Here is a 27,717-nt window from a genome sequence, read left to right as displayed (position 1 = left end):
TTCACTCGAGGCTCCCTGGCCACAAAGGAAACGTTTCAGACAGGCGTTACGGTTATTTAGAATCAATAACTCAAAGGTTCCATTCAGCACTGCTCCTGCACGTCACTTGCTATTCTACCCAGGATGTCCTTTTTTAGACACTACAAAAAGCAAAAGAGAATGCAGCTTGGCTTTTAACTTGCTGGCAAAACTTGGTGTTGGGCATGACCAGTTCTAAAAGTTATCGGAAAAAAGTAGAAGTTATCGGCAGTCTCCCAGAGGAGGCAGGAGAGGACACTGGGGGCAAAGGGGGGGGGGGGGGGGGGGGGCTTGGACATGACGGCCGGGAAGAAGGAGGGCAAAGGGGACGGTCTGGCCCAGAGAAGGGATGCTGTGCCCAGGGCCGCCCGCTCCCCTCCTCGCCCACTGACTCCACGGCCTCGCCCCACCCGCCTTCTGTCTTCTGGTCTCTAACTCTGGGATTCTTTAAGCTGTGAACCACATCTCACAAATCATGTGTTTCTCTCCTGCATTTTAGGATAAAGACATATATGGAGGGGGGAAGAGGGAAAGACCTGAAGGATGTAAAGATGGGACTTCCCTGGCGGTCCAGTGGTTAAGACTCCGCCCCCCCGCCCCCGCCACCCCGTGCAGAGGGCTTGCGTTCAATCCCTAGTTGGGGAACTAAGATCCTACATGCCGTACAGCAAGGCCAAAAATGAAAAAAAAATCACAAACAGTATGTAACCAACACAAACCACTGACATTCACTTCTCCATCTTCATAAACGCTTGGCTCTGACTGCCGGTGGATTTTCCGCTTATTTACCAGCGTACATGGTCACAACAGCCCAGCCTACTTCAGCCCCACAGCATCACTGAGCAGGTCTCTTTCCAATGTGCTTTAAAAAGTGGCATCTCATATGTGAATCGGAACTAATCTTCTGTGCGTGTGAAGTTGTAAAAATTAACTTTTCATTAAAAAGTCACATGTATGTTAAAAAACACAAAAAAATTTTTAAATATATAATGAAAGATGTCTTCCTTTTACCTCAAGTCCCAAATGCCACCTGCCCTCCTGAGACACGAGCTCTTAGCAGTTTCTTATATATTCATAGATTACTTCGGGCAGGATATGTGTGTGTGCGTGTGTGTGTACGTGTATGTGTGTGTTTTAGAAAGAGAGTGTGTGAGTATGTGAATGTCCCATGATGACATAAATAGAAGCAAACAGCACTGTTCCACCCCTTGGCCGTTACACCTGACAACATTCCCCGTTGCAGCAACACCTGTTGCTGTAACACCAATTAGCTCGCAGACCACTGATACGGAGAGGAGAGAATTACCTGGAAGTCATATTGGTTCACATGTGATTTTCCTGCAAGGGGAGCTTAGCTTTGAATGATGAGAGCAGAATAAGAAGCTTCGGCTGGAAGGGAACTGGCTCTCAACCTGGAGCCCTTTCCGTTGTACTTTAAAAAATTGTAAAAGGAGCCTCTGCACCGCCAAGGGCTTGCACAGCCCAGGCTTGCAGCAGGTGGAAGCCCTAGGGGCTCATCGGTGCTGTGCTGTCCCCCAAACCAGCATTCCCACACTACTTGCATAGGTTATTATCCCCTGGGGCAGTCTCCAGCACCACTGAGCTACCTGTCTGCATGGTCCAGGCAGTCTCCCCAGAGACCAGTGATTCTTTCTGTTAATGCGCTGGTTTCAAAGTTGCACCCATTTTGAATGGTCTCCCATTAACCTGACTTTTCCATAAGGCAAGTGACATTTAATGTGCATCACTGCAGAATGTGTGTCACAGCGCAGGAACCTCTCCTTGGAAATCACACGTGCATTGGTACGTGTCACTCTGCTGTAGCCTTTTTCACAGCTGCTCCAGACACACAGACCAAAAAGCACTAACTAGTCTCCAAATGATGCACATTTAGGCTGGGTCTGGTTACTTATGTACAAAAACGATGCTGTAACTTGGTAAGATGTTCTTACGGGATGCACTGTGTCCTCCTAAAATCCACATGTTGAAGCTCTAACTTCCAGGACCTCAGAGACAGGGCCTTTAAAGAGGTGATTAAGTTAAAATGAGGCTGTTAGGGTGGGGCTCTACTCTGGTAGGACTGGCATCCTTCCAGGAAGAGGATGAGACACCAGGGATACAGAGGAAAGGCCACGTGAGGACACAGAGAGAAGGCAACCATCTGCAAGCCAAGGAGAGTAACCAACCCTATTGGCACCTTGATCTTAGATGTCCAGCCCCCAGACCGTGATGCATAAATTTCTCTTGTTGAAACCACATATTTTGTGACATTTTGTTATGGCAGCCTGGCTGTGTACTTTCACCAATTGTTTATTTTCCAACATAGGTGGTATGTCTGCATTAACCCACCTGTAGGCGGGGTAGACCTATCAGGCAGGTAGCTGGGAATTCAGTTCTGCTTAGAAGATATTATTACTCGAGGACCACCTTGTGCCCACCACCATGTAACAGAAAGACAGGGAACTCAGACTTCAGAGTTACTCAAATGTTGCTAATATCCAAGCTAATTGGATAGACAGGATCGATTCCCAAGCAGCAGAACGTCCCTTGTGTCCTGGCCAGGCGGTGAAATGGCGGAAATTGCATGGTTTTAGTACCAGGTGGGCCTGGGTTTGAATACCAGCTCCACTACTTGCCTATTAGTACCTGGGTCTTAGCAAGCAAATTCTCTCTAAATGCCTCCATCTACCTCAACTAAGAAATACCCTATCTACATTGCAGAGGCAATGTGAGCATTACAAATGATGTATGTAAAAGGCTCTTCACATGGTAGACAGTCATTACATGAGCACTATCCTTACTGTCATAGTTTCTGGACTACAAATTTCCATTCATAATTAACATTTTCAGGTCCAGAGAAACTTCCAGCAATCACAGTTTGCCTTTCTGAGCTATCAGGGATGTACCAGTTGAATAGTTTGGACTTGGTGAAAGGCAGATGGAAGCAAGGAACCTGACACTTCTCCATTACAAATTCATCTCTTTCAGTCTTACTAAAATTCAAATTCATATTAACACACTACTTAAAACGCAAATGCCTCTGAAAATATAACACTTATGAGCAGAGATGTGGAAAAAGGGCTATGTGATGGGGGGGATAAAGTAGGAATTGGGGATTAACAGATACACACTACTGTATATAAAATAAACAAGGGCGTACTGTGTAACACAGGGAACTATACTCAATAGTTTTGGGGGTTTTTTTGTTTGTTTTTAATTTCTTTTTTTTTTTTCTTTAGGATCTTCCTGGAGCAGGGATTGAACTCATGTCCTCTGCATTGGCAAGCAGATTCCCAACCACTGTGCCACCCAGGAAGCCCCTCAATAGTTTTTAATAACCTATAAAGGAAAAGAATCTGAAAATATATATATATATGTAGAACTGAATCACTTTGCTGTACACTTGAAATTAAAACAACACTGTAAATCTATACTTCAATAAAATTTAAAAAAAGAAATGTTAAAGTGTGAAAAAATGTGCAAAAAAAAAAAAGGTAAAGGGGTAAAGGGTAGGCGGCTGGGACAGGTCAGCTCAGGGGGAGGTAAGGGGAAGATCACTGAAACAGTAGCAGCTTCCCTGCCCTCACGATTTTGCTGACTACTAGATATTTGGTACCAGCTCTTCCCCTAATGTCTTGTGATGCACTGTCCCTTCTTGGGCTGTCACGTTCTCCACGGACAACTCTGCAAAGCTATGTTTATAGCAAACTCTACAAGACCTCACCACGTGAATGTATCCACCAAGTTTGGGATATAGATGGAGTTTTGTGAAATTCTTCTGACATTCAGCTGCCTAATTATTCATCCTACAATATTACAGAGAAGAAAACTAACTTGATTCCTCCCTTGCATCCTTAAATGAAACCCAGTGATCAATGAGCTGCTGTTTTATCCATCCTTCTCGGATAATGTTCACACCATAACATTAAATTAGAAACAGTAAGAAGACATCGAATCTCCCTCCCCTAGAAAAGGCGAACGAATTTTTTTGTTCATGTTCAATTTGCATCAGTTCACTGGGTCACAAGTGCACTAATTCCAATACAACCATAATGCATCCTTATTACAGGAACACGTCACTCTGAAGGGAGAAGGAGTTCTGCCCGAGAGGACCTGGATGATTGAAATTTTTATCTGAGCAAGAAACTTTATTGTGTTATTTAGATGGAGATTTTCTTACACGTATACAACTATCCATTTTTCCCATTTAAGTATATGGTCTGCACCATCTTTGGGGAAAATCAGCTCCTCATGTTTAATACCTGTTGTGACAAGTGGTATTTTCATCTGTCATAAAATAACCTAGTTCCTAAATGGAGTTCTTCAAGGAACCAACACCCAGCTGAACCCAATGAGGAGGCAGCTGAGATCTTCCAGGGACAGTGACAGCTCCTCCTGCTGCGCCAGAGGGTGGGGACGGGCGCCTGGCAGGGTCTCCCACCTCCCCTCACCCCCCAGAACCGTGGCCTGCCTCCTGCACAGAGCCCTTGACCCAGGGAGAAACCTGTCTCCTGTCTCTCACACCCTCCAAGTTCCTCTGGCCTCAATTTCGTGACCTTGACTTCCACTTAGCTGTCCCTAATCCTTCTGTTCCCCAATTAAAATTCTCAAGATGGAATCCCATAGCTCAGCTCGTGTCGGTCTGTCAGCAGTTCCAGATGCCCAAACAGGTCTGACAAACTGGAGACGGGTCAGGGGGCTTCTGGTCCTCAGAAGGCTGCTCCCGGGATGAGGTTACAGGTGAGGCTGTGTCAGAAGAGGATGAGGCACCGTTAGTGACCTATTTCCACCAGAGGCTTCAACAACAGTCCCCTGGTTTAATCAGGACCCGGTGAACACAACTGTGTTCTCTCCAGCTGGGCCCTGGGGTGGAGGGAGGGCGGTGGTTATAGGTTCCAACTTCCTTCTCTGGTCCTACACATTTCTCAGCTGGAGTCCTGATTCATTTCTCTTCACTCATCTGCACCCCAGCACTTCAACCACTTTGTTAGTAAATCGCAGCCTCCTCGCATCTGGGGATGCTGAGCTCTGCAAGCGTTGTGTGACTCGCCTTCACCGCTGCTGAAGGCTGTTTTCATGCCTCCCAGACCCCGCAGAGAGGATGCAGGCAGCCTGCTAAGACTGGAAAGCTCACTGTCATTTCAAGTCGCCTTAGGACTCAGCCTGCTTGTGGAAGGATCCCTGCAGCAACATCCCCACCAAGTGGCTGTCCTGCCTCTGCTGCAGCATCTCCAGTGACAAGGGACTCACCGGGTCCAGAGGCAGCATACCAACTTCAGATGACTTTATCAGGACTGTGCGTCACCTGAGCGTGAACTCCAGGCCCCTCTGTGACCCACCCAATGACCCCAGTGCACACCCAGAGGCACGGAAGAGGTCGCATCGAGGGAAGCAGCGAGTGTGGTAAGACCCTGTGCCCCGGGTCCTGCTGTAACTGAGCAAGTTAACGATGACCCTCCCCACCTTGGTTAAAAAAGGAAAAATGAGTAAAGACGGTGCCACCTCCCTGAGGATGAGAACGGGACACTTCCAGTGCATGGAAACCCGGGCGCACAGCTGTGTTTTCACTTTCTGCCTCTGCTGATTGGCAGCTCCGCAAAATCTGAAACCCCTTTCCTCCGAACCTTCTCTCACTCGGGGCACACTTCACAACCTCTTCAACTGTGCTCTGCGGACGTGTTTTCAAGACACTTTACCATCTAGAATTCACTCTGCTTATCAATGCAGTTTATTCTGTTCCCTTTTCTAATTCCAGTTTTTTATATCACCTATGTTAGTTTAGGGACAAAACATGCCAAAAGCTTCCCCAGTGTGAACCTGGAAGGGAGACCTGGAAAGGAGACCCCTTCCAGGGAGGCCTCCTTTATGAGGATGATCCAACCACACCCTCCAACGGCCCAGTAGAATTTCTGGAGCCTATTGAGCCCTGACCAGTCAGTGGAATGGTTTCCCACCCTTCGTGGTCAGCACATGGGAGAATCCTCTTGAAGCTTGGCTTCCTTTAACTTTCTTTCCTCATTGGGGCTAAGGAAATGCTGGCTAGAGCCTGGACCAGTCTGGGTGGTGCTGGGAGTGGCTCTTCTAAGTACCAGCTTGTCTTAGTCGGCTCAGGCTGATATAACAGAGCACCACATACTGAGGGGGCTTAAACATCAAGCGTTTACCTCCTACAGTCCTGGAGGCTGGGGAGTCCAAGATCAAGGCGCTGGCTGATCCAGAGTCTCGTGGGGGCCTGCTTCCTGGTTCACAGATGGCCCACTTCTCGCTGTGTCCTCACCTGGTGGAAGGGGTGAGGGAGTTCTCTGCAGTCTCTTTTGCCAGGGCACTGATCCCAAGGATGAGGGCTGCACCCTCATTATCTAAAGCAAAGGCCCCACCTCCTGATACCACCACAACGGGGCGGGGGCGGGGGTTACGATTTCAACACAGGAATTTTGCGGGACACAAACGTGCAGCCCATAATACATCTGCTCTACTTGGCAACCCTACCTGCCAGGAAGGGCAAGCTGAGGTGACTTCTTGCCTTTCTTTCCCTAATTCCTCTCCAATCCTGAGAAAGCATCTCTCCCCCTTCAGAACTCCCTGGGGGGGGCACGAATACAGCTGAGGCTCTGCTGTACTCAACCCCGCCCGTGTACCCAAGGACAGGATGCTCTCCTGGGATGTCGGCTATGAAGGCTGGGTGCAAGTGCACAGCCCCCTTGACCTGGTACAATTCCTCAACTCCAATCTGGAGCTACTCTGGCAGTGGGGTTCCCTGCTCCTGGGAGCTCTCCACCCTCCTGGGACACTCCAGACACATCTTCCAAGCTTGCTTGCATGTGCCACCTCGTCCAGTGCCCTCCACACGGGGGGAGTGGGCTCGCAGTGCCCGCCATGCACACTGCCAGGCACCCCTCACCCCAGTGCAGCCTCAATCCCCCGTCTCCATCAGGCTGCTGAGTGTGCAAACAACACAGCCCCTGCTTAAAAGCAGCTTAAGTTGGAGGCTCCAGGTCAGTTCAGCCACTCAGTGTGTCAGCAAAGACCCAGAGCCTTTCCTTCATTCTGCTCCTCCAGCCTCAGCATCTTGGGTTTCATCTTCATTTTCCCCCTGGTGGTTGCAAAATGGCTGCTGAAACTTCAGGTGTTCCTGCCGCAAAACCTTTCCCCAAGTTCCCAGCAGACTCCCCTCCAACCTCACTGGGGGGACCTGGATTACATGCTCACAGCCCATCCTGGTGCCCAGGGGATGGGACCGGACCAAGGCAGGGCCCACTGTCCCTGAACACGTCGATGCCTGACTCCTGAAGAGCCGGGGTCTGTCACCAAGGAGAGGGGAGAGGGCTGCGGGGCAGGAGGGAACACAGTCTGCACACCTCCTTGGCTGGCCCACTGGCACCCCCTGCTGCCTGCGTCAGCAGACTTTGCTGCCCCAGCCAGTGGGGAACACTCCACTGTGGCCCAGATGACCCCAATATCTTAATAAAGGGCTGGTCACACTAGGGTCCCAGTGAGTGACAAGACACACCACACGACCAAGGGATGTGCTTCCTGTCCATCTGTGGAGACTTAAGTAGACTCCTGCCCTATGCTCTGCAATGACTTTGATGTCTTCTCTGGAATGCACTCGGCCAGGGCAAAGCTAGGAAATAAACATACTAGCACAAGCTTAGAAGACTCCTGGACTTGAGAACATTAATTTCTTCACAGCGGGTCTCTAATTATTTTGGCCATCAGGGAAAGTACTTTGGTGGTGGGGTAGTACCCAACTGCGTGGTTTAAATATCAGGAATGTTGCATTTTTTCTATTCTGGGTCTCATCTGTCCTGGTGTATGCCGTCTCCCAGCAACGCTGAACAGCGTATGTGGAAGACAGTCTCATTTCTTACATCTTCTAAGCTTGGTTTCATGTGCTCTTGGTAGAGCTAAGCACATTTCGACGGGTCTGAATGCCAGAGCTGGGGAGGGTCTGATAAGGTGCCCACCTGGGGAACACAAGTTATCGCGATCCCAGGGCCATGCTTCTGGAGAAAGATGCGCTCAGAGGGGAATGTGCTCGAACCTTTGAGCACCTGAGTGTTGATGGAACTTCCAGGTCTGTTCACAAAGGCTCCTATTAGGCTACGTGACCTCTAAGCTGGATTTCTACTGCTGTTTTTTTTTAACTTTAAATTCTATCAAGTTAGCACTGCCTCTGATTTCAACCTGTATAGACATTTTTTAATCCTATTTTTGACATCAAACATAGTAGCTCCCATTCCCCGCCTTGTGTTATTTGCAAATTTAATCAAATGTCCTTAACCTAGTAACTAAAAATCAATTAAAGGCCCCGCAGACACCATGAATCACAAAACGTCCGGGAAATGGTCCGTTTTTCTCTAAGGTTGCAAGGCCAAGCATCATCTAATTCTCAAGAAGCTAAAGGAAGAACCTCCAACACAGCAAGTCGTACATGACTCTATAGATAGCCTGAGGCTACAAGTCCAGCAGGAATATGTCTAGGAAGTCACGGAATACCTCCAAGGTTCCACTGTCCACCCCACCCTCCTGGCAGGGAGCTGTGAGAGGTCCTTCTCCAGATGTGCCCAGGCAAGTGACAGGGCTGACTGGAGTGGAAGGTGGCCGCAAGGGGCAGACACCAAAACCACACACAGTAGGAAAGAATTCATTCTTCACGAGGAAATTGGGGACTATTGGGAAAGGGATGGATGGTGGCAGCAAAAGCCTGACCAATGTCCCCAACATCCCACCTCCTCAGCCCAGACACACACAGTTCCTCTCTACACCATCACACTGTTTACTTCTTCCAGAGAACCTGACACACAGTAACGTTCACTCGCCTGCTCGTCTCTCTTCTAGAACATAAATCCCACAAGATGCGGGGACTGGCATGTCACTCATCATTGAATGGGAAAAACCTGTTACACAGCAGACACTCAATAAGCATTTGCCGAAGGGATGACTGGGTCCCCAGTTGCTCCTCATTAAAAAAGATTATCAAATTGATCATATTGTTATCAATTTAAAGATGCAAACCATCTCATTTTATCAAATCTCTCTTAAGATGGTTTGGTATTTAGGTTTCAGGTGTGTGACTGGGAGTTTAATTTCTTCCTGTGATACACGGGGATTACTGGAGCCACCATTCAATATTAATTTCTCAGATATGTGAAGCTTGTCTCCTCACATGCAAAGGTCTTCCTTATCTAAATCAGTCAAGTCTCTTCTCATAAATGAGAAATATTAAATAAATGACTGCTTTCATAAAATAAAGAAGTGACTAGCACAAATAATCTGCAACTTCTGTGAATAAGCTTTTCTTTAGTGTCTAAAATAATAAACCCCACTTACAGGCCTCAGACTTTGTGCCATGAGTTTTACAGATCGGCCCCAGCCCCCTATTCAGGGTATCATCATCCCAGCGACAGGGATGCTCAGGAAACCAAGGGGAAACCACCTGTCCAAGGCCCCTGCTGACAATGAAGGTCTGGCTTACACCAGAGCTCAGGATCATTTATTTCACTATTAAATCCATACCAACCACTCCACTACACCTTATGTCTTCTCTGAAATCTGAGAGTCTGTCAGCTGTGGCTGATATACGACTACATCATGAAACACAACAGTGCAGATCACAGTGATGACACACCATCATTTGGAAAGCACGTCACAATTTCAGAAACATTAGACTGTGTGTACATACGCACATCTACACACACATACATCTTAGATCCAACAAAATTCAGTAATCCACTAGCCTTGAACCAAAATTATTCCTAATTAGTGTTATAAAATATAAATACCTTTCTAAATCCTTTAGAAAATTAATTTTGCCTGGAAATACAGAAAAAAAAAGAGGTAAGTATGAACAAAATGAGAGGAAACCGCAAATATTCACAAGTACATTCCCTCTTTAAAAATTGTTTCTTCTCATCTGTGGCATTAAGTCGTATTCTTTGTAATGAGAAAAGCTGCTGACATCTTCCCCACCCATCAACTGACCATCGCCTATTCATATTTCCATATATCCGAGCGCATGAAGAGCAGTGAGCACATTTGTTAGAATATACTATGAAAGGGGCTTTACATCTACCTGCTGCTCTCAATTTGTTTATTTTCTCCAAAAGTTAAGGAAAGCAATCATAATTTCTCATTCCATAACAAGGAAAAATATACTCTTCGCTGAAGACACAGCTCTAAGTCTCTATCTCTCCGGATAAGGTTTCTGTTTGAATGACCGACTGGAAATGTACGGATCTTCAGGGCCTCTTCTCCCTTCTCCTGAAAGAGCTCACATCGTAGGCCCACACAGTGTCTATCCCCTCCCCCATGACCTGGGCCGGGGTCCAGCGCGGGAAGGGGAACCGGCAAGCAATGACTCTAGCGTCATCCTCAAGCTCAAGCTCAAGCTTCTTCTCCAACTGCGGCATCTGTGGAGAACGACAGCCATCAGTTCAGGGAGCGGGGGTGGGAGGAAACGATTTCCCAACGTCCTTTTGTATCTGCGTCCTGAAAATACCTGTGCAAAATTACTGATTGTAAAAAAGATCACTCCTGAAATACAGAAGTCACATGAACAACAGTTATAAGAATATCTCCTAGCATCAATTATAAAACTTGCCATTTATAGCAGAGGTGTATCACAGATCTCCACTTTCCTGACTAAAATTATGATGTGGCAGTAATTAAATGGAGAAGCAACTTTAAATTATTTACCTACCTAAACATCTCAATCCACCCTGCCTCAATTACTTAACATCTTTTTTCCCATGTTTTTAACATGTCTGAAATCAGGATACATCTTACAATTGGCACTGTCTTAGAATTATAATTGGCAACATTTTTTTTTCTTTCCCAATAGCAATGGTACATTTTAAAATCAACAGCATCTAGAATCAATGAAATATGATATAATTAGACCATGAAAAAATATACATATTTTACCAACTTGAAATACAATGAAATATTTCATAGTTTCTCTTGAATGTACCCATAATACACTGGTAATTAATTTCTTAATTGTCAACATAACTTATAAAAAGTAAAACCCTTTTATTTATCACTTTTGCATAATTTTATTACTAATCAATCTGTGAAGAAAGAGTTTTTACTACTTGCTAAAAGTACTGACATTGTAATTACATCAGCAAATCAACAGTTGCTTAAAATTTTATCTTCAGGTCCTAAAAATATAAGGGTGAGTCAGAAATTATCCACACCCTGGCTATAGAATTTATAGAAGCTTTAATATAACCGAAGTGCAGATAATTTTTGATTCACCCTCGTATATTACCACTTTCACCTCCTAAAAATATTTTTTTTCCACTTTATTCCTTTCATTTGCTATTTTGGAATAATTCCAAATTTTCAGAAAAGTTGCAAGAATAGAGCAAATAATTTGTATTCCTCTACCCAGGTCCACCCATTTTTAAGTTTGTCATGTTTATCTGATTTGCTCTCTTCCCCTCTCTGTGAACATTTTTCTAAACCATTTGAGAACAGGTCACACACAACATGCCCCTTCACTCCTTGGTACTTCCATGTTTTCTAAGAAGGAGTCTCAGCACAGTTATCAGATTCAGGAAATTTAACAATGTATATTCCAATAATAATAATTCCAATAGCATCCCAATTTTATCAAATATCCAAACAATGTCCTTTACACTGTCCCCCAGTCCAGGACCCCACATTGCACTGAGCTGTAATGTTTCCTTGGTCTCCTTTAATCTGGAAAAACCCTCCATCTTTCTTCGTTTCTCACAATAACCTCCTTTAAGAACACAGGAAAACGACTTCCCTGGTGGCGTAGTGGTTAAGAATCCACCTGCCAGTGCAGGGAACACGGGTTCGAGCCCTGGTCCAGGAAGATCCCACATGCCACGGAGCAACTGAGCCTGTGCACCACAACTACTGAGCCTGCGCTCTAGAGCCCTCGAGCCACAACTCTGAGCCAGCATGCCGAAACTACTGAAGTCTCAGCACCTAGAGCCCTGCTCCACAACAAGAGAAGTCACTACAATGAGAAGTCCGCGCACCACAACGCAGAGGAGCCCCCGTCCGCCACAACTAGAGAAAGCCTGTGCACAGCAAAAAAGACCCAACACAGCCAATAAATAAATTAATTAATTTAAAAAAAACGAACACAGGGCAGTTATTTACTGTGGCCGTGGGTCCCTCTGCCGTCTGCTCATGATGACTCAGCGTGTGTGTCCTTGGCAACACCCCAGAAAAGGGGCTGTGAACCTTGCAGGGCTCCACAGTCCTGAGCCCACTGGGTCCTTCTGCTTTGAGAGCGACGTATCTGGTGTCTCCACAGCGTGGTTACTATTGCTCCTTTACAATGAACACGTAATTATGGCAGACACCTTGAGAAGATGTAAATGTCCTGTTACTCATCCAACTGTCTCCACTCAATGTACTTAATGATTATGCCTCAGTCAAGTTTTACTGTAACGGTAGAAAAGTGTCAATTTGCTAATTCCATCCTTCTTCTAGATCGACAGTCAGAACTTTGAGGAATAGCTTTCCCTTCTCTCTCCTGGATTCTGACTTCATCCAATAGGTGATAATCCACCACCGTCCTTGTTTACTCTAAACTCAAATTGCCCAGTTCTGCCCCGGGAACCCCTCAAGCTGGCTTCTCTCTCCTGTGGATGTGCCCCATCACACGTTCTGAGCACTTCCTGATATTCAGGCTCAACAAAATGTTCCAGGCTTTTGTGTCTTCCCTTCCTCAGCCCTGGTATCAGCCATTTCTCAAACATCCCTGGTTCCTCTGAGTGAGAAATGATATTTAGAAACCAAGATCTGAGCAAAACCTACTCCCTTTAAAAGTAATCAGTTAAATCAAGATAAACAAATCAATGAGGCTTCCGCGAAGATTTTACTCCCCATCTGCACCCTTAAAGAGAGATTTGGAAAAACTCCTCTACATGACCTATGGCTGCAGGGAGTCAAAATTCTGATTTTCCATTAGAATCAATGCCAAGGTAACAAAGAGTAAATTCCACTAGGATGGAATATTTCCATTCTTTTAACAGCTAGCAAAAATTGCTTTAAAAAAAAAAAAGTTTTGTTCCTTGAAGGAAAAGTTAAATAAGAAAAGAATAAGACAGTATGTGTTTTTCCAAAATACCAGCAGTTTCTTATGGTAATATTGTGCATAAGAAGGACAACTGTAAATTTATTCATATTGCCATTCTTCTTTTCTCTTACAGATCTTTTATTTCCAAATGACTGTCATATGCTAAGTCAAGATAAACCTCCAAATGAAAGGCGCTATTTCAATCATAAGAAATTAACTGACTAAATTACACATAAATATGCAACAAACCAGGGTCTTGATATCACACACAAAGAGAAGCTGGGATGTGTCATGTCTGCCTAATGAAATTCAAAATTATTCATACAATACACGTTTCAAAGTGACACAAACTCATCATATTCTAATTACATCTTCAAAACTTTAAACATAAGTTGAAACCAGCTCAAAGGTATAAGGCAAATTAGCCAGACCCACCCACAGCTCTGAGCCACTGGGTCACTCCCTCCTCCTGGAACACACTTCTCTCAGCTTCTGGGGGAACCCTCCACACACCCTGATAGCTTCCTTTTCTCAAGTCCTTTGCTGGGGGCCCCTCATTTGTTGGAGGCCAGGGCCCAGGCCCTGCACGCCTCTGGCCCTCCCTGGGTGATCTCAACCAGGCCTCGGCTTCAACTCCTGGGCACTGATGCCCCACGAACCCCATCTCCAGCCCCCTCCTTCCTGAGCCCAGACTCCCAGAATCCATGCTGCCCACCTGACGTGCCCACATGCTCCCAGCCTGCACATCTCACGCAGAACTCCTGATCTCCCTTCCGCCCCCTCTCCGTACCCCGCCCACTCTGCCTGCACCTCTCCCATCCTGTCCCGGTTCAGCCAACTCCAGCAGCTCAGGCCAAACACCAGGGGCGCCCTGGGCGCCTCCTTACCTGGTGCCCCACACTGGACCTGCCGGCTCACCGTGTTGGTTCTATCCTCACAACGCATCCAGAATTTGACCACCTCTCACCAGCTGCTTCACGGATGGCCTTGCTGCCTGCAAGAGCCCTGACCCCATCTCCCAGCTTCTCCCGTCTGCTCCCCTCAGCAGCCTGAGTCCTTCCCACCCGGCCCCTGTGTCCTCTCGGACCTCACCTCTCACCTCTCCCCGGCTCCCCTCGCTCCCCCCACACCCCCCTCCTTGCTGCTCCTGGACCCACAGGGACACACCTCTACCTGGACCGCTCTTCCTGACGTGGCCACACAGCTCCCTCCTCACCTCCACGTGTCCTCTTTACAGGACAACCTCTGCCGCACCCCTCTCGTGCTTTAGTTAGCCCGGCAGCACTGATCCCCTTTTACTGTACGACATATTCTACACAGACATCTCATTGAGTATCTGCTCTCCCCACTAGCATATAAATACCCTGGGGCAGGGATGTTTTTCTTTTTTATCCACTAAAGTACTCCAGGTTATTAGAATAGGATCTGGTGCTCAGTGGGCCCTGAACAAACACTTGATGAATGAATGAATGAATGAAGGATAAATGATTCGGTCATGAATCACGTTTCTTTATCACAACATGTTGATATTTTCATTCATCAATTCATAATAGGATTCCTAACTAGAATTAAATGAGTCATCCTTTGACGTTATGAAACTTAATAGCCCACCGGGAAGAGTGTACTTAATGGGTATGCTTATACCATATTCATCCGTTCCTTTAACAAAGGTTTCCTGGGCCATCTGGCAGCGAGGACGACAGGTCCGCCCTGCTCCTGAGCTCGGTGCCATGCACACAGCCACCACCACCAAAGCCATCACACAAGGAAACATGCAGTCACGGGTCCACAGAGGGTGGAAAGGGCTCTGGAAACCGGGAGGGGGGCTGGGGCTTGTCTCACAGGGCAATCAGGGACGGCTTCTGGGAGGAAAAGACATCTGACCTGTGAGTGGTCAGCAGATGCTCACTAACAGGCCCAGAGCCAGGGGGACTGGAGTCTCGTGGAGAAGGACACGGCCCCACACAGTGTGGTCCAGGGGCCGAGAAGACGGAGACGGTGCGCAGAGAGCTGGGGGAAGCAGGGCCGCTCAGGCCATGAGGAGAGCTGGGCCTTATCCTCGCAGCTTTAAAGCATCAAGAAGTCACATGAGGACATAACCAATCTGTTCCACATTCCGAAAAGATGCTCTTGGGGCATGAACTCGTGTGAAGTGTGGCTATCCACCATCCTAGCAGCAGCCTGCCAGGTCCAGTGGTACCCTCGCTCCTACTATGCAAGACACACCCAAGATGAAAGGCCAGGGCCACGCTCATCTGAGCTAGCACTGCACAGAGCTGCTAGGAAGCACCCGGCCGGCCTCAGAAGCAGAGTGAGGATGTGCACCACCAGGGTCCCTACCTCTGAGGCTCCCTAAGCATCCTCCACCTTCTCACGGCCTGTGTGTGCCTCAGCGGCCACGGGAAACCTTTCCGGCCACACTGGCTTTGTCCAGCCACTGAGCCACTGCCGGTACTCTGGCCAGTGCGCGGAGAAGGGAAAGGCACTTTATTAACAGAAGACGGCACGATGGGGTCCCCCCACCAGACAAGTTAAAGAACTTTCCAGGGCTCACACAACCCGCCTAGGGCTGACCTGGCCCCCTGACTCCCCAGACAACACCCCCCCCACCACCACTGCCTCCACGCAGGCGAAACTTGATGAGCCTGGAAAGCAGGGCCCTCCCCCCGGGAAAGCAGGCCTCCCAGACCCACAGAAGCTGCCTGGGCCCCCTCAGCCTGATCCACCACCTGCGTGGAAGAGGCCATGCTGGCTGAATCCCTCTTATTCCAGGGAACGTGGGTGCTTCGTGTACTCCACCTGCTCCCTTCTTCTGGGGACAGCTAAAGCTGCGAGCTCCGTATTGAAGATGTGTCTGCGTACAGAAGAATGGACGATAAGCACAAAAGTATTCATCAAAATAGCAGACTCTTGTTCCCCTTGGGTGAACAGTTCCCCAAACTGACTATACTTCAGACATGGTTAGAAGCATAAGGAACTGGAGCCCAGCAAAGGCCACTGCTGCCCCCCGCAGGGACAGGGCCTCTCAAGGCAGCGAGGAATGAACATCAACTTCCTATTTTTAGAAGGCACAGGTTTCAAATTAAAGGTATTTGCCCCAAAATGCTAATTATTCCAAAAGGATGCCCAAACTTCACAATGAGTGGTAACTGACCATCAAATTCCATAGCAATTCTATGATCTGAAATCGTTTTTTTTTTTAATGACCAGGGATCACGCCTTTCTAACTCTTTTCATTTCTATAACTGAAGTGTAGATGCCCAGGTTTCACCTTAATTTTAGGCTTGTTGAGAACTACAAACGTATAGAATCCTATCACTTTCAAGAATGTCTAACAAAAGCACTTCTAAATAGACTTTAGAGAAAAAAAGAAAAAAGAAAATGGCATTTCACTGAAAGCCCAAACAGTAAGAAAAAATTTCCCAAGCATTGAGACATCTTAAACAAAAATTATGAATAAGAAAACATAACAAAAAAAATAAATTTCTTTTTCTTTTTCATTAAAAACCTTATCACTTATATAGTAACATTTTAGCAAACATCCAATTTCGCCGAGATTACTATGGCTACAATTACAGACTTTGAAAAGTGAAGGGGGATTTCTTTCTATGGTCTGTAAACCAACAATTACAATGAAAGCATCCCACTCTGGTCCTCTTTCCAAATACTAAATTTAGGACCATTTTCAGTCTCATGCTGCAGCATTTTCACTTTTGAAAGTACAGAGTTCAATACAAATCAGTCAGCTGAGGTCAATTGAAACTAATCAGTGCTCATCCACCCTGAAAATCATCTCACTGCAAAATCCGAGGAATGATCAACTCAAAGGGAACATCCCATTAACTCTCCCAAGTGATTTCAGCTGCCTGTAAGTTATCGACCGTGGAAATCTCCACCTATATTAGACACCAGGAGCTCATAAAGCAGTTTTCAGACTGGAACTTTTAGGGCTTAGGTAGATCACTGAGACCTTTATCTGAAGAAAAGTTTTAAACTATGACTGAATCTTTCATGATTAAACTTTTAAGGCTCTGAAGCTCTTTGTTAAACCAATGATTGAAATCTGATGTTCCACCATAATTCAAAAAGACACATGCACTCCAATGTTCCTTGCAGCACTATTTACAATAGCCAGGACATGGAAGCAACCTAAATGTCCACCAACAGACTGAAAGGATAAAGAAGATGTGGTACATATATACAACAGAATATTACTCTGCTGTAAAAAGCAATGAAACTGGGACATTTGTAGAGACATGGATGGACCTAGAGACGGTCATACAGAGTGAAGTGAGTCAGAAACAGAAAAACAAATATCATATATTAACACATATATGCGGAATATAGAAAAATGGTACAAATCAACCAGTTTGCAAGGCAGAAATAGAGACACAGATGTAGAGAACAAACATATGGGCACCAAGTGGGGAAAGCGGGGAGGGTTGGGGGGGGGGAATGAATTGGGAGATAGGGATACCAAATTGTATGCTCTAAATATATGCAGTTTATTGTATGTTAACTGTATCTCAATAAAAGTTCTTAAAAAATAAAAAAAAAATTAAAAAAAAAAGAAATCGGATGTTCCCTCAGAATCTCGGGAGGCTGTCATTTTGCACACAGGGGAGCAGGCCAGAGAGAGGTGGTCTGTTTGGGCCATAAGCCCCCTCATAACTGAGAACCAAACACGGCGGGGGGCAGGAGAGTGCGTACTCACCATCTGGGGCACACCGAAGATGACAACGTTCGAGTACTGCGAAAACGTGACCTAAGAGGGAGGGAGAAAACAATTCACCAATTAATTTTTGAAAGGCAAAGGCTAGCTTAAGTTTATTTCAAAACGAGTAGTAATTTCTTATTTCACCAAATAGTGGGTTTTCACAAAGAATGGCCCTTTTCACGATTTCCCACGTTCACACTTTCGCCAGTGTTCGTTCACCTGTTACAGTTTTTCAAACCTTTCTCCATGAAGTTATCTCCTCTCATCCTCACAGCCACCCCATGCAGGGCTGCCAGGGGTCAACGGTCAGAAAGGCAGGGACTCATCCAATGACCACTGGTGGTGGCCATTCAGGTGGCCAGGCCATCGGCACCCCTGGCCCACTTTCTACACCACTCTCCACCAACCAAGCTCAGCGAGAGCTCGAGGGATTTCAGAACCACCTGTTTCTCCCGTCAGCCATCCTTAGAGTTCTAGTCCCCCTTTTCCTCCCTAAAATACTAAGTAAAAATCGCAATAAAATGGTCTTTAGTTGGAAAACTGGGGGGGGAAGTGCTTCGCCAGTCAAAATCCTTATTGCCCAATAAAAGTTTTATTTACTCTATAGAGAGACTGTTTACGTATATATGGAATAAAAAACAATGCAAGCAAAATTCAAGTGAAGTTTTATGAGCTACTGATGACAATATTACAGTGGGAAACTCTTGTTTAAGAAAAAGCACTTTACGGAACGTTCCTAAAGCCAATTACAGGGCACTTTCTAGAGAACAAGTAAACTTGGAGGTATCTTGTGCTTTATGCAGACACAAAGGGACTGCGACAGCATGGCTGGCAGATCCTTTCTTTTCTCCTGCACCGTCTCTGTCTCTCTCTAGGTATGTATACACACACACACACTCACACACATACACTGTCACACAAACACACTCTCACACACACACACAGTCTCATATACACACACATACACACATACACAGTCTCACACACATACAAACACACACACTCACACATATACACACACATACACACACTACACACATACACACACAAAAACACACACACACAAAAACACACACCCACATGTACACACACACACACCTACTATTTACCAAGAATGACTTAAGTTAATGCCTGTATTACAATGTATGACTTCCAAATGAGATAAAAATCTTATCACTGCATAATACACAGAAATGAGAACTTTTTTAATTGAGTAAATAAAACGTTAGAATTCACATGACCTGTAAGTTATAAATCTTAAGTTTCTACCCTAAAACAGGGTTGATTTGTAAAATCTACCCATTTAAAAGCTGTTCACTTTTCATTATGCTAAAATATACACTTGTATTTCTTTTTCTTTTAATACATTTTCAGTTTCCAGTCATACTAATTGGGAATTACAAAGTTTGGGGGTGGCATTTGCTAGCACCATCCTCTGCCTTGCGTACCTTCCACAGGTCTGAGATGTAAAATCTGGCCGATGCCTGCACCCCTTCCCGCCGGGCACAGTACCTCGAGTACCAGACAAGCCAGGGGTTTAGTTCGTAACCCACAGCGGTGAAGCCTTCCTTTGCAGCTGCTATCACCTGCAGGGAGAAGCATTTCAAAATAAGAAAAACAACTCACATGGTCAAATGACATGAAACCTTCCTATTTATGGTCTATAATCATAAAAAATCCAATCAAAGGTGTTTGTTCAGGACACCATTTAAAAGTGGAGCTGGTACAATAGCTTTGCGGACAATGTAATGCCAGTCAATTTAAACTCAGTTTTCTTGTATTTTATTTTTGTCAAAGATTTCACCTTGAGCACCAGAACAGATAGGTTTGCTTTGGACAATCGCATAATTAATTCTGGACTGGTGACCCCAGGAAGGCCTCACAAATGGCTCCTGAAAGTCTGCCTTCCCCTCCATCACTGACGGCACAGCAGCCAGCGAACCGAGCAAGCCTGGGAGAATGTTCTGTGACCTAGCTGTAACACGCAATGAGAACAACCGGTTAAGGAAGGACAGCAATTAATTACATACTTCCTTAGTATTTAAAGATGTTTTGTTCAAAACTGACAACAGGTAAAAGTAAAATGGAACAAGTCAGAGTACAGTCAACTGCTGAATGCCACCAGCCTCCAAAGGGGAGAGGGACGGTGGGCTGGGCTGGGGTCTCTGCTCACCTTGCCTTGCCACCACTGTTCAAGGGTGCAGCCCTAAAGGAACAGTCCCATCTACAGCAATTTCCCGACTAACTATAGTGTCACCTCTTTGCCATTTTCTTAGAAACCAGAAAGATACCATCCAGAGATGTAAAGTGTTCATGTCTGGATTTTAAAATTTCCTCATTAATATACACACGTCCTGATTTCTTAAAAATAAGTCACTCTTCATGGTTGGACCTAGAGACTGTCATACAGAGTGAAGTGAGTCAGAGAAAAACAAATATCATACATTAATACATATATACGGAATATAGAAAAATGGTACAAATCAACCAGTTTGCAAGGCAGAAATAGAGACACAGATGTAGAGAACAAATGGACACCAAGTGGGGAAAGCGGGGAGGGTTGGGGGGTAATGAATTGGGAGATCGGGATACCAAATTGTACACTCCAAATATATGCAGTTTATTGCATGTTAACTGTATCTCAATAAAAGTTCTTTAAAAAATAAAGAAAAAAGAGAAAGAAAAAAGAAACACTAGGAAAAAAACAAAAAAAAAAAAAAAAAAAAACCCACAAGTCACTCTTCCTGACTATTCCAGGTCACCACAGTGAAACTGCAGGGTCCATGTCTACAGGGACGGGTGAAAGGTGTTGTGCCCTGCTGGTTTCCACACTGAATGTTTCCAAAACATGAGCCTTTACTTATTTTTTTTTTAATTTATTTATTTGTTTATTTTTTGGCTGTGTTGGGTCTTCGTTGCTGTGCGCAGGCTTTCCCTAGTTGGAGAGAGCAGGGGCTACTCTTCTTTATGGTGTGCGGGCTTCTCCTTGCCGTGGCTTCTCTTGTTGCAGAACATGGGCTCTAGGTGCACAGGCTTCAGTAGTTGTGGCACATGGGCTCAACAGTTGTGGCTCATGGGCTCTAGAGAGCAGACTCAGTAGTTGTGGCACACGGGCCACAACTAGAGAGCATGGGCTCTAGAGAGCAGGCTCAGAAGTTGTGGCAATCCCCTGCACTGGCAGACGGATTCTTAACCACTGCGCCACCAGGGAAGTCCAACGAGCCTTTACTTCTGCTACCCTCACTTTCTGCTCATCTTCCAGGTGGAGGCCTAAGGATGGTGCCACTTTGCCCAGTGAGGGACGCTGTTGGCCAGTCAGTGGCTTTGAGTCTTTATTTGTAGGTTCCCAGCTGAGGTCAAAGTGAGCTGAAGTCACTGAAAGTCTGATATTTGGAAAAGTGGGGGATCAGTGCATTGGCTCTTCCCTATTTTAACTCCAAATTGCCACACAGGAATTATTATACTTGCGTAAATACAGGTAAATGTAGAAGCAAATATTTATGATGCAAGAAATGTAAAACAGTCAAACTACATGGCTTAACATGTTTCTTTTGGTTATGCCACCTCCATTGGCCTAAATTCTTTAATGGACAATTTCATGATTACCAATTAATTGTTCCTTTTTACCTCGCAGATCTATGGTGCACTTTTGCCTTTAAGAAAAACTAAATCTGAGAAACATAAATTCCAAAATCCTGCTGGAGGGCTTAGAAGTTCAGCCAAATAAACACAAAATTGAATGACCACTTTAGTAAGCTGTCAGTTTAGCAAGTCTTTGCATAAGCCTCCTAAGAAATGTGAAACAGAATTTTTAAAACAGAAAACATAAAAAAACATAAACCTTAGAACATCTTAGTGTAACTCACAATTCGTCCATCGCCACTACCGATGTCTACCAGGGGTCCCCTCCTGCCCCGCAACATTTTCACAACATTTTCAACCTGCTTTGTAGTTGCAGGTACGAAAGGCAGACAGATTCTTCGGAGGGCTGGTGTTATAAATGGTGTGGCCACAGCATACACAGCCACCAGCATCCCCCCAACGATGCCAGTAAATAAGAACCCCCAACTGCTTTTCCTCAAGCTGTTGGCTTCAGGACTTGTCGGGGGAACACATCCCAGCTGCCTTTCTTCTCTAAGGGCTCCTGGAGGTGTCCCTAGATTGAGAGCAAGCAGAAAAGATGTATGTAGCATTAAGCCGGAAATCCAAGGTAGTGTTTTTTTCCTACAATTCTTATTGGCAAATAAACGTGCTTTTTAAAGGATAATTTTGCTCAATACAAACTAAATTACAAATGTAGAATTCCACAATGAGTTCTAGAGTCCATCAACTAAAGTGTTTTACAGAAAATTATTCAATACGAATGGAAGACTAAAATCTTTTCTTTCCAACATACTGATTTTTTTTTCTAGGCGTCATCCTTGGAAAACAATGTGTTCAAATCTATTTGGTAGTTTATGAATCAGTAACCATTAATACAAAGATTAACCATGTACTCTGTATTCTTATGGTTCAGAACAAAGCCCCATAAATAAATAAGCATGAAAATGTCTAACTATTACCCTATTTCAAATAGGATGAAAGCATTTTACGTCAAAATTGGTCAGGCATCAATAATCCAGTTGTACAAATTCAATTCTGAAGTAAGAGAGGAGACAAAATTCAGGCTTCACTAAAAATCTTAAATAGTCATGGTAATATGATTTCTAAAGCAGCTCCACAAAGAACAAAATATAAAATAAAATAAGCATTTCAACACTATCATAAGCACAGAAGAAAGCAAACTCCAGTCACTGATTACAGATGAAATAAATGGTACCTTCAATATCCTCCTCTTGAGTTTTATCCTTTAGAATGTATTCCTAATAGGATCCCAAGTTTTTTAGGTTGAAACTGATTTGACATTAATTTTGAAATGGATTACTGATGAGCACAGCACAGAGGGTAAGGGCCCGGCCGGCCGCAGAGCCTGCCAAGGTCAGGAGCCTGGCTCCGCCCCTTACTAACAGCTTCGACCCTTCATCTCTCCGAACCTGTCTCCTTGTCCCTCACATGGGATCACTGTGAGGATGAAACAAGGGGACACGGAAGAGCACTCAGAACAGTGCCCAGCGCTTGAACCCCACGAGGAACAAGACCATCCTGCCCTGAACCAGCTCTCGATCTAGCTGGGGTGCTAAGACCAAAACCACACGAATCTGCAGGGAAAAGGAGGGTAAGAGGAGGTGGGACAACAGTCTTATCATTCGAAGACATTAATGTTCACAGTTTCGGCATTAGTGAGCCATTCAAAAGGCCCACTGGGTTAGTCTCCTACTGCTGCAGTAAGAAATCACCACAAATTTGGTGGGTTAAAAACACGCTTATTAATGTACAGTTACGGAGGTCAGATTTCTGAAATAGGCTGGCAGTGCTGGGTTCCTTCTGGAAGCTCTAGGGTAGGATGCACCACCTGCACTCCTCAGCCAGTGGCCCCATGTCACTCCAACCTCTGCTTCCATCGTGACACCTCCTCTGACACCCCTGCCTCCCTTTCCTTTATAGGAAAGGATTCCTTTCCTTGTGAGCACACTGGCCCACCCAGACAAGCCAGGATAATCCCCCCATGTCAAAGTCCTTAACCACATCTGCCAAGTGCTCCCCAGGTAGCATCCTCACAGGTTCCAGGATTAGGATGTGGACCTATTTCTGCCTACCACACCCATGAAATGTGGTAATTTGCCACAGCTGGGGTGAGGTCCAAATGTGAACACAGGACACACCAGAAGCTGGCCCACGGCTGGGAGTCCCTGCTGGGGGCGGGGGGCTGACCCGCCTCAGCATCTCCCACTCAGTGCGGCGTTGTCGTTGATGCTCAAGGCTCCCTAAAGGGAGTTTTACAGCTGGTGTCTTCATGGAAAACCAACTCAGGAACAACAACAAAAGTCTACTGCTGCTGCTGGTGACAGAGGTAAAATAAAAGCAAAGTTTAGGAAAGCAATGATGTTGGATAGAAAGCAAGGGTTTTTTTTTTTTTTTTTTTTGAAAGCAAGGGTTTTAAACACATTTTCACACTTCTCAGCATCGCATGGGGGAACTTACATGCCAACAGAAGTGCATTTGATTATTTCTTTTTAAAGTCAAGGCACATCTGCCACGCCTTGTGTAAAATCCTCCTGCATGCATTCCAGTTGCAGAGGACAGTGTTTAGGAAGATTTCAGTCACACAGCTCTGGAGTCTCAGAACTTAACGGGTTGTGTAGCACTAGGGAAGCTGTTGCTAAGGCCCTGTTTCCTCCCCTGTAAGGTTCTAAAATAATACTATCCTCACAGAGTCATTGGGACAGTGAAACAAACAATGCATGTAAAGCCCTCAGCACAGCCCGAGGAAGAAAGGGGTGATTGTGAGCCACCATTATCATTCTCAATACTATCGTGGGGGGGGGGCTCAATAATTGTTAACAGCTTTATTGAGATGTAATTCATAGATCATACAATTTGCCCATTTAATGTGTACAATTCAAAAGTTTTTAGTAGATTCACAGATATATGTAACCATCACCATAGTTAAATTTAGAACTTTCTCATGACGTCCAAAAGGAACCCCTTCACCCATCACCCCCCATTCTCCCCCTCCCCCTCTGGCCCCAAGCAACCACTAATCTGCTGTCTGAAAAGAAAGCAGACTTTTGGGAATGAAATCACACAGTGTGTGGTTTTCGTGACTGACTTCTCACCTAGCATAATGTTCTCAAGATTCATCCGTGCTGTACCATTCACGCATCAGCACTTTATTCCTTCTTATGGCCAAATAATATTCCACTGTATGGCTAGCCCACATTTTGTTTATGCACTTGTCTGTTGATGGACTGTTTCTCTAGTCAGCACAAGCCAAGAGGCAGTTCATTAGACCAACATGAGTCAGATGACCCAAACTCTGTTTCTGTGTAAACACATGTCCTTCAGCTTAACCAGCAAAAGATGTAGTAAAGAGCTCCTGGTCTTCAGAGCCCTCCATTAGCCTGTGCGAGTGGCAGAGTCCAGTTGAGACAGTTACAAGGCAGGCTGTAAGAGATGCTCCAACGTGTACCAAATGCTGTGGGAATATGAGAAGAGGTGGAGAAAAGATTGATCCCAATGATGGAACCAGGAAGGTGTTGGCAGAAACAGAATCTGAGCTGGGTGTGAGGGTATAGGTTTCCCCCACTGTCCAAAAGCAGAGTGTTGCCATGAAACCTTTCATAAGCCAAATTACATAAAGCAAAGAAGTGATTACCTTAGGGCACATCTTGCTAAGGGATGCATAAAATAAATCCAGGTAAAGCACACATGCTCACAGACCAAGTTCAATGCTGTGGCGGCTTGATGCTGAGATGCTGGGTGTGGTTCCTGGGGAAGGAGCCCGCGGGGGCTGCTCTCACTGCTGGTGTACACACTGTCTCCATGACAGCTCACTGCAAAACTAACTCAGAACGCTGCTTTCCCTCTTTCCCTTTTGTCATAAAAGCAAAAATCCTCTTGGGACTTCTTTCAGTTCAGGAAAATGGATACTAATGTAGGTTTTTCGTGAAAGCAAAGTGGCGTAAAGTTCACTTTCAAAAAGTGGGGGACACCTGTCCTGGAACACGGGCATTCTCAAAAGGACAGACAACCTGGAACCAAGGCATGGAAGATGGGGAGAGAGTTTGATAAGCACAGGGCAGGAGATAAGACAGGAAGGAGGGGGGAGCCCTTGAATGCCAGGTGAAACATGTACTTTATTCTTAGGCACTAAGATGAAACTTTCTGAGCAAAAGCACTACAGCATTTGTGTGTTCAAGAAAGTCAACACCAGCAGCAGTGTCCCTTAATGAAATCACTCAATTTTTTGTCTCAAGTTTTTACACCTGTTAAGTCTTTCAATGTCACAAAAATTTGTGAGAGCTTTTGAAGAAGTTACTATGTAAGTCCAAAATATATATCCAAAATGTTGCTGTCCATTCAGTAAAAAATGTGTCGATTCTTCATTAGTGAAAACCAGTCCCTAGATTCAAAATTAAAATCAAGACTGCTTCTACAAATTCCTCATCTTTTTGATGGAACATGTGAGATTCAGTCTATCTACTGTCATATAAAGAAATGACATAAGACTTCTGTCACATGTGCTCTTTTGAACATGGCAACATTCCTTTAGCTGAGAGCTGTGGAGACCACTGGCTATTTCTCAGCACCTGGAGGGAGCCAGTTGTTGAAAGTAAAAGACTCAAAAAAGTGAACTTCTGCTGTCTCCAGGCTTGCCTAGTTACTTTTCTGATAATGGTTGAAAATCTCAATTTTCAGTGACAGATTTGGGTCCGCCAAAGCTAGAGGCAGTGACAGAGACACAAAAAGGTACAGGGTTCTTACCGAAGTTCAAGCCAAAGGAAAAAGGCCAGGAAGAAAGGACAGGCCTTTTGGGGACTGCGAACTGCCATCTGTGTTTAAAGTGGGGTTTATGTTTGAATGTCACAATACCTTAAGGTTGTTCACTGTGTACTTGCATACACGTACTGGCTGAAAAACTACAGCATATGTTTTATGTCTCTTTCACATACATTACTTTGTCCCTGAAGAAGCCTTTCTTTACTCGTCTAACGTTAATTGTGTCTTTTTGAAATACCAAATGTACTGATATCAGAAAAAAACCTTTTCTTCCACGTTTTGACAGCAAATAAAGATAAACGGCGTGGTGGACATCATTAGACATTTCCTATACTTCACGACAATCTCATGAACCAAACGCACTGCAGGATTCATCACTGTGAACGAGGAAACACTGAATTGGCCAAGCTGAAGTGAACTGAGACCTGACTCCAAAAGCCAAAACGCCCTGGGAGCATCACCGAAGTGGGCCGAGCATCAGGAGAGGTTAAAGGATCACCAACCACCCGGTGCCAAAGCCAGTTCTTAACTTTCAGGCCGCGGTGAAGCGTTGTAACGCACGCCTTCATTTCAACCTCTGAGCGGCCGATAAAGGCTGGGAAGAATACAGCAGGGTGACGTCCCTATTCTGGGGCAGCCGGGGCGCTGGGAGGCTGGAGACCCCCCTCAACTAGATCTAAGCCTAGAGAGTGTAACGTCGTGGTCAGCGCTCCGAAGAAAAAGCAGCACAGGGGACTGAGAGGGCCTGGTGCTGCTGAGGTAGGGCGGTCAGCGAAGCACCTGCAGAGGCAGCGGGCCGCCCAGCGCGAGGCCGGGCCATGTTGCTTGTTAGCTGTATAGCTCTGGGCAAGTTACTGCAGCACTCGCGCAAAACGTGATGTCTTTAACACACACTTCAAGTCTGCTAAAGGCCAGGCACGGTTCTCCCCGAATCCGTAAAGCAGCCGTAAAGAGAGATGCTCCTGTTATTACTGCCGTTTTTTTGCAGACCAGTCACCTCCCCAAAGACACAGCTCGTAAGCGGCAGAGCCGTGACTCCAGCGCCCACGTCTCAGGACATCCTTCCGGACTAGGGGACTCACGCGCCCGAAAACGCTGAGCACAGCTCCCAGCGCTCACGTACCAGGGCCGCCACAGGCACGCGCCGCGGGCACGAGCCCCGAGAGCTAGACCTCGAGCCCGGGCAGCGGCCCCGCGGCCCCCCGCTCCCGCCGCGCCCGACACCCCGGGCCGGCCGACCGCGAACCCCAGGCCGCGCGCCCGCGCCCGCGCCCAGGCCCGCGGCCCAAACAGCCCGCCCCGCCGCGCCGCCCTCACCTCACCTCCTCCCTCCATCGCGAGATTTCCGGTAGTTAAAAAGCCGGAAGTGGACTCTACCATCTTCTCGGAGCCGGGGTGGGAAGGAGGCAGAAAATAATGCTCTAAGTAAATGAGCTCCTGGCTTGTGGGTTCTCAAGGTCCTGTCCGTGTCTTCAGACTTCCTCCCGCAGCTTTCTGGATGATAGACGTTTCCGGAGGCGGCTGATTCCAGAAGGTA

General features: G+C 45.8%; 1 protein-coding gene across 16 annotated transcripts in view; it reads right to left on the bottom strand.

The window, feature by feature from the left end:
• ATPSCKMT (ATP synthase c subunit lysine N-methyltransferase) overlaps positions 1–27,715 on the bottom strand; it is a 253,072-nt gene extending 225,357 nt beyond the window's left edge. For 4 of the 16 annotated variants that reach the window (XM_057710177.1, XM_057710174.1, XM_057710175.1 and 1 more), the window contains exons 1-4: positions 27,503–27,640; positions 21,668–21,957; positions 19,250–19,387; positions 17,799–17,849 (exon numbers count right to left, since the gene is read on the bottom strand). In XM_057710177.1, the coding sequence (XP_057566160.1) occupies positions 17,799–17,849; positions 19,250–19,387; positions 21,668–21,957; positions 27,503–27,560 (537 nt within the window). In that variant the 5' untranslated portion in view covers positions 27,561–27,640. The other 12 variants (XR_009049273.1, XM_057710182.1, XM_057710183.1 and 9 more) reach the window with 10 other exon arrangements.
• Positions 27,716–27,717: the final 2 nt, after the last annotated feature.

Source organism: Hippopotamus amphibius, chromosome 15, assembly GCF_030028045.1.
Source record: "Hippopotamus amphibius kiboko isolate mHipAmp2 chromosome 15, mHipAmp2.hap2, whole genome shotgun sequence".
In the NCBI taxonomy this organism is placed as follows: Eukaryota; Metazoa; Chordata; class Mammalia; order Artiodactyla; family Hippopotamidae; genus Hippopotamus; species Hippopotamus amphibius.
This window is presented reverse-complemented; position numbering and strand designations above follow the sequence as displayed.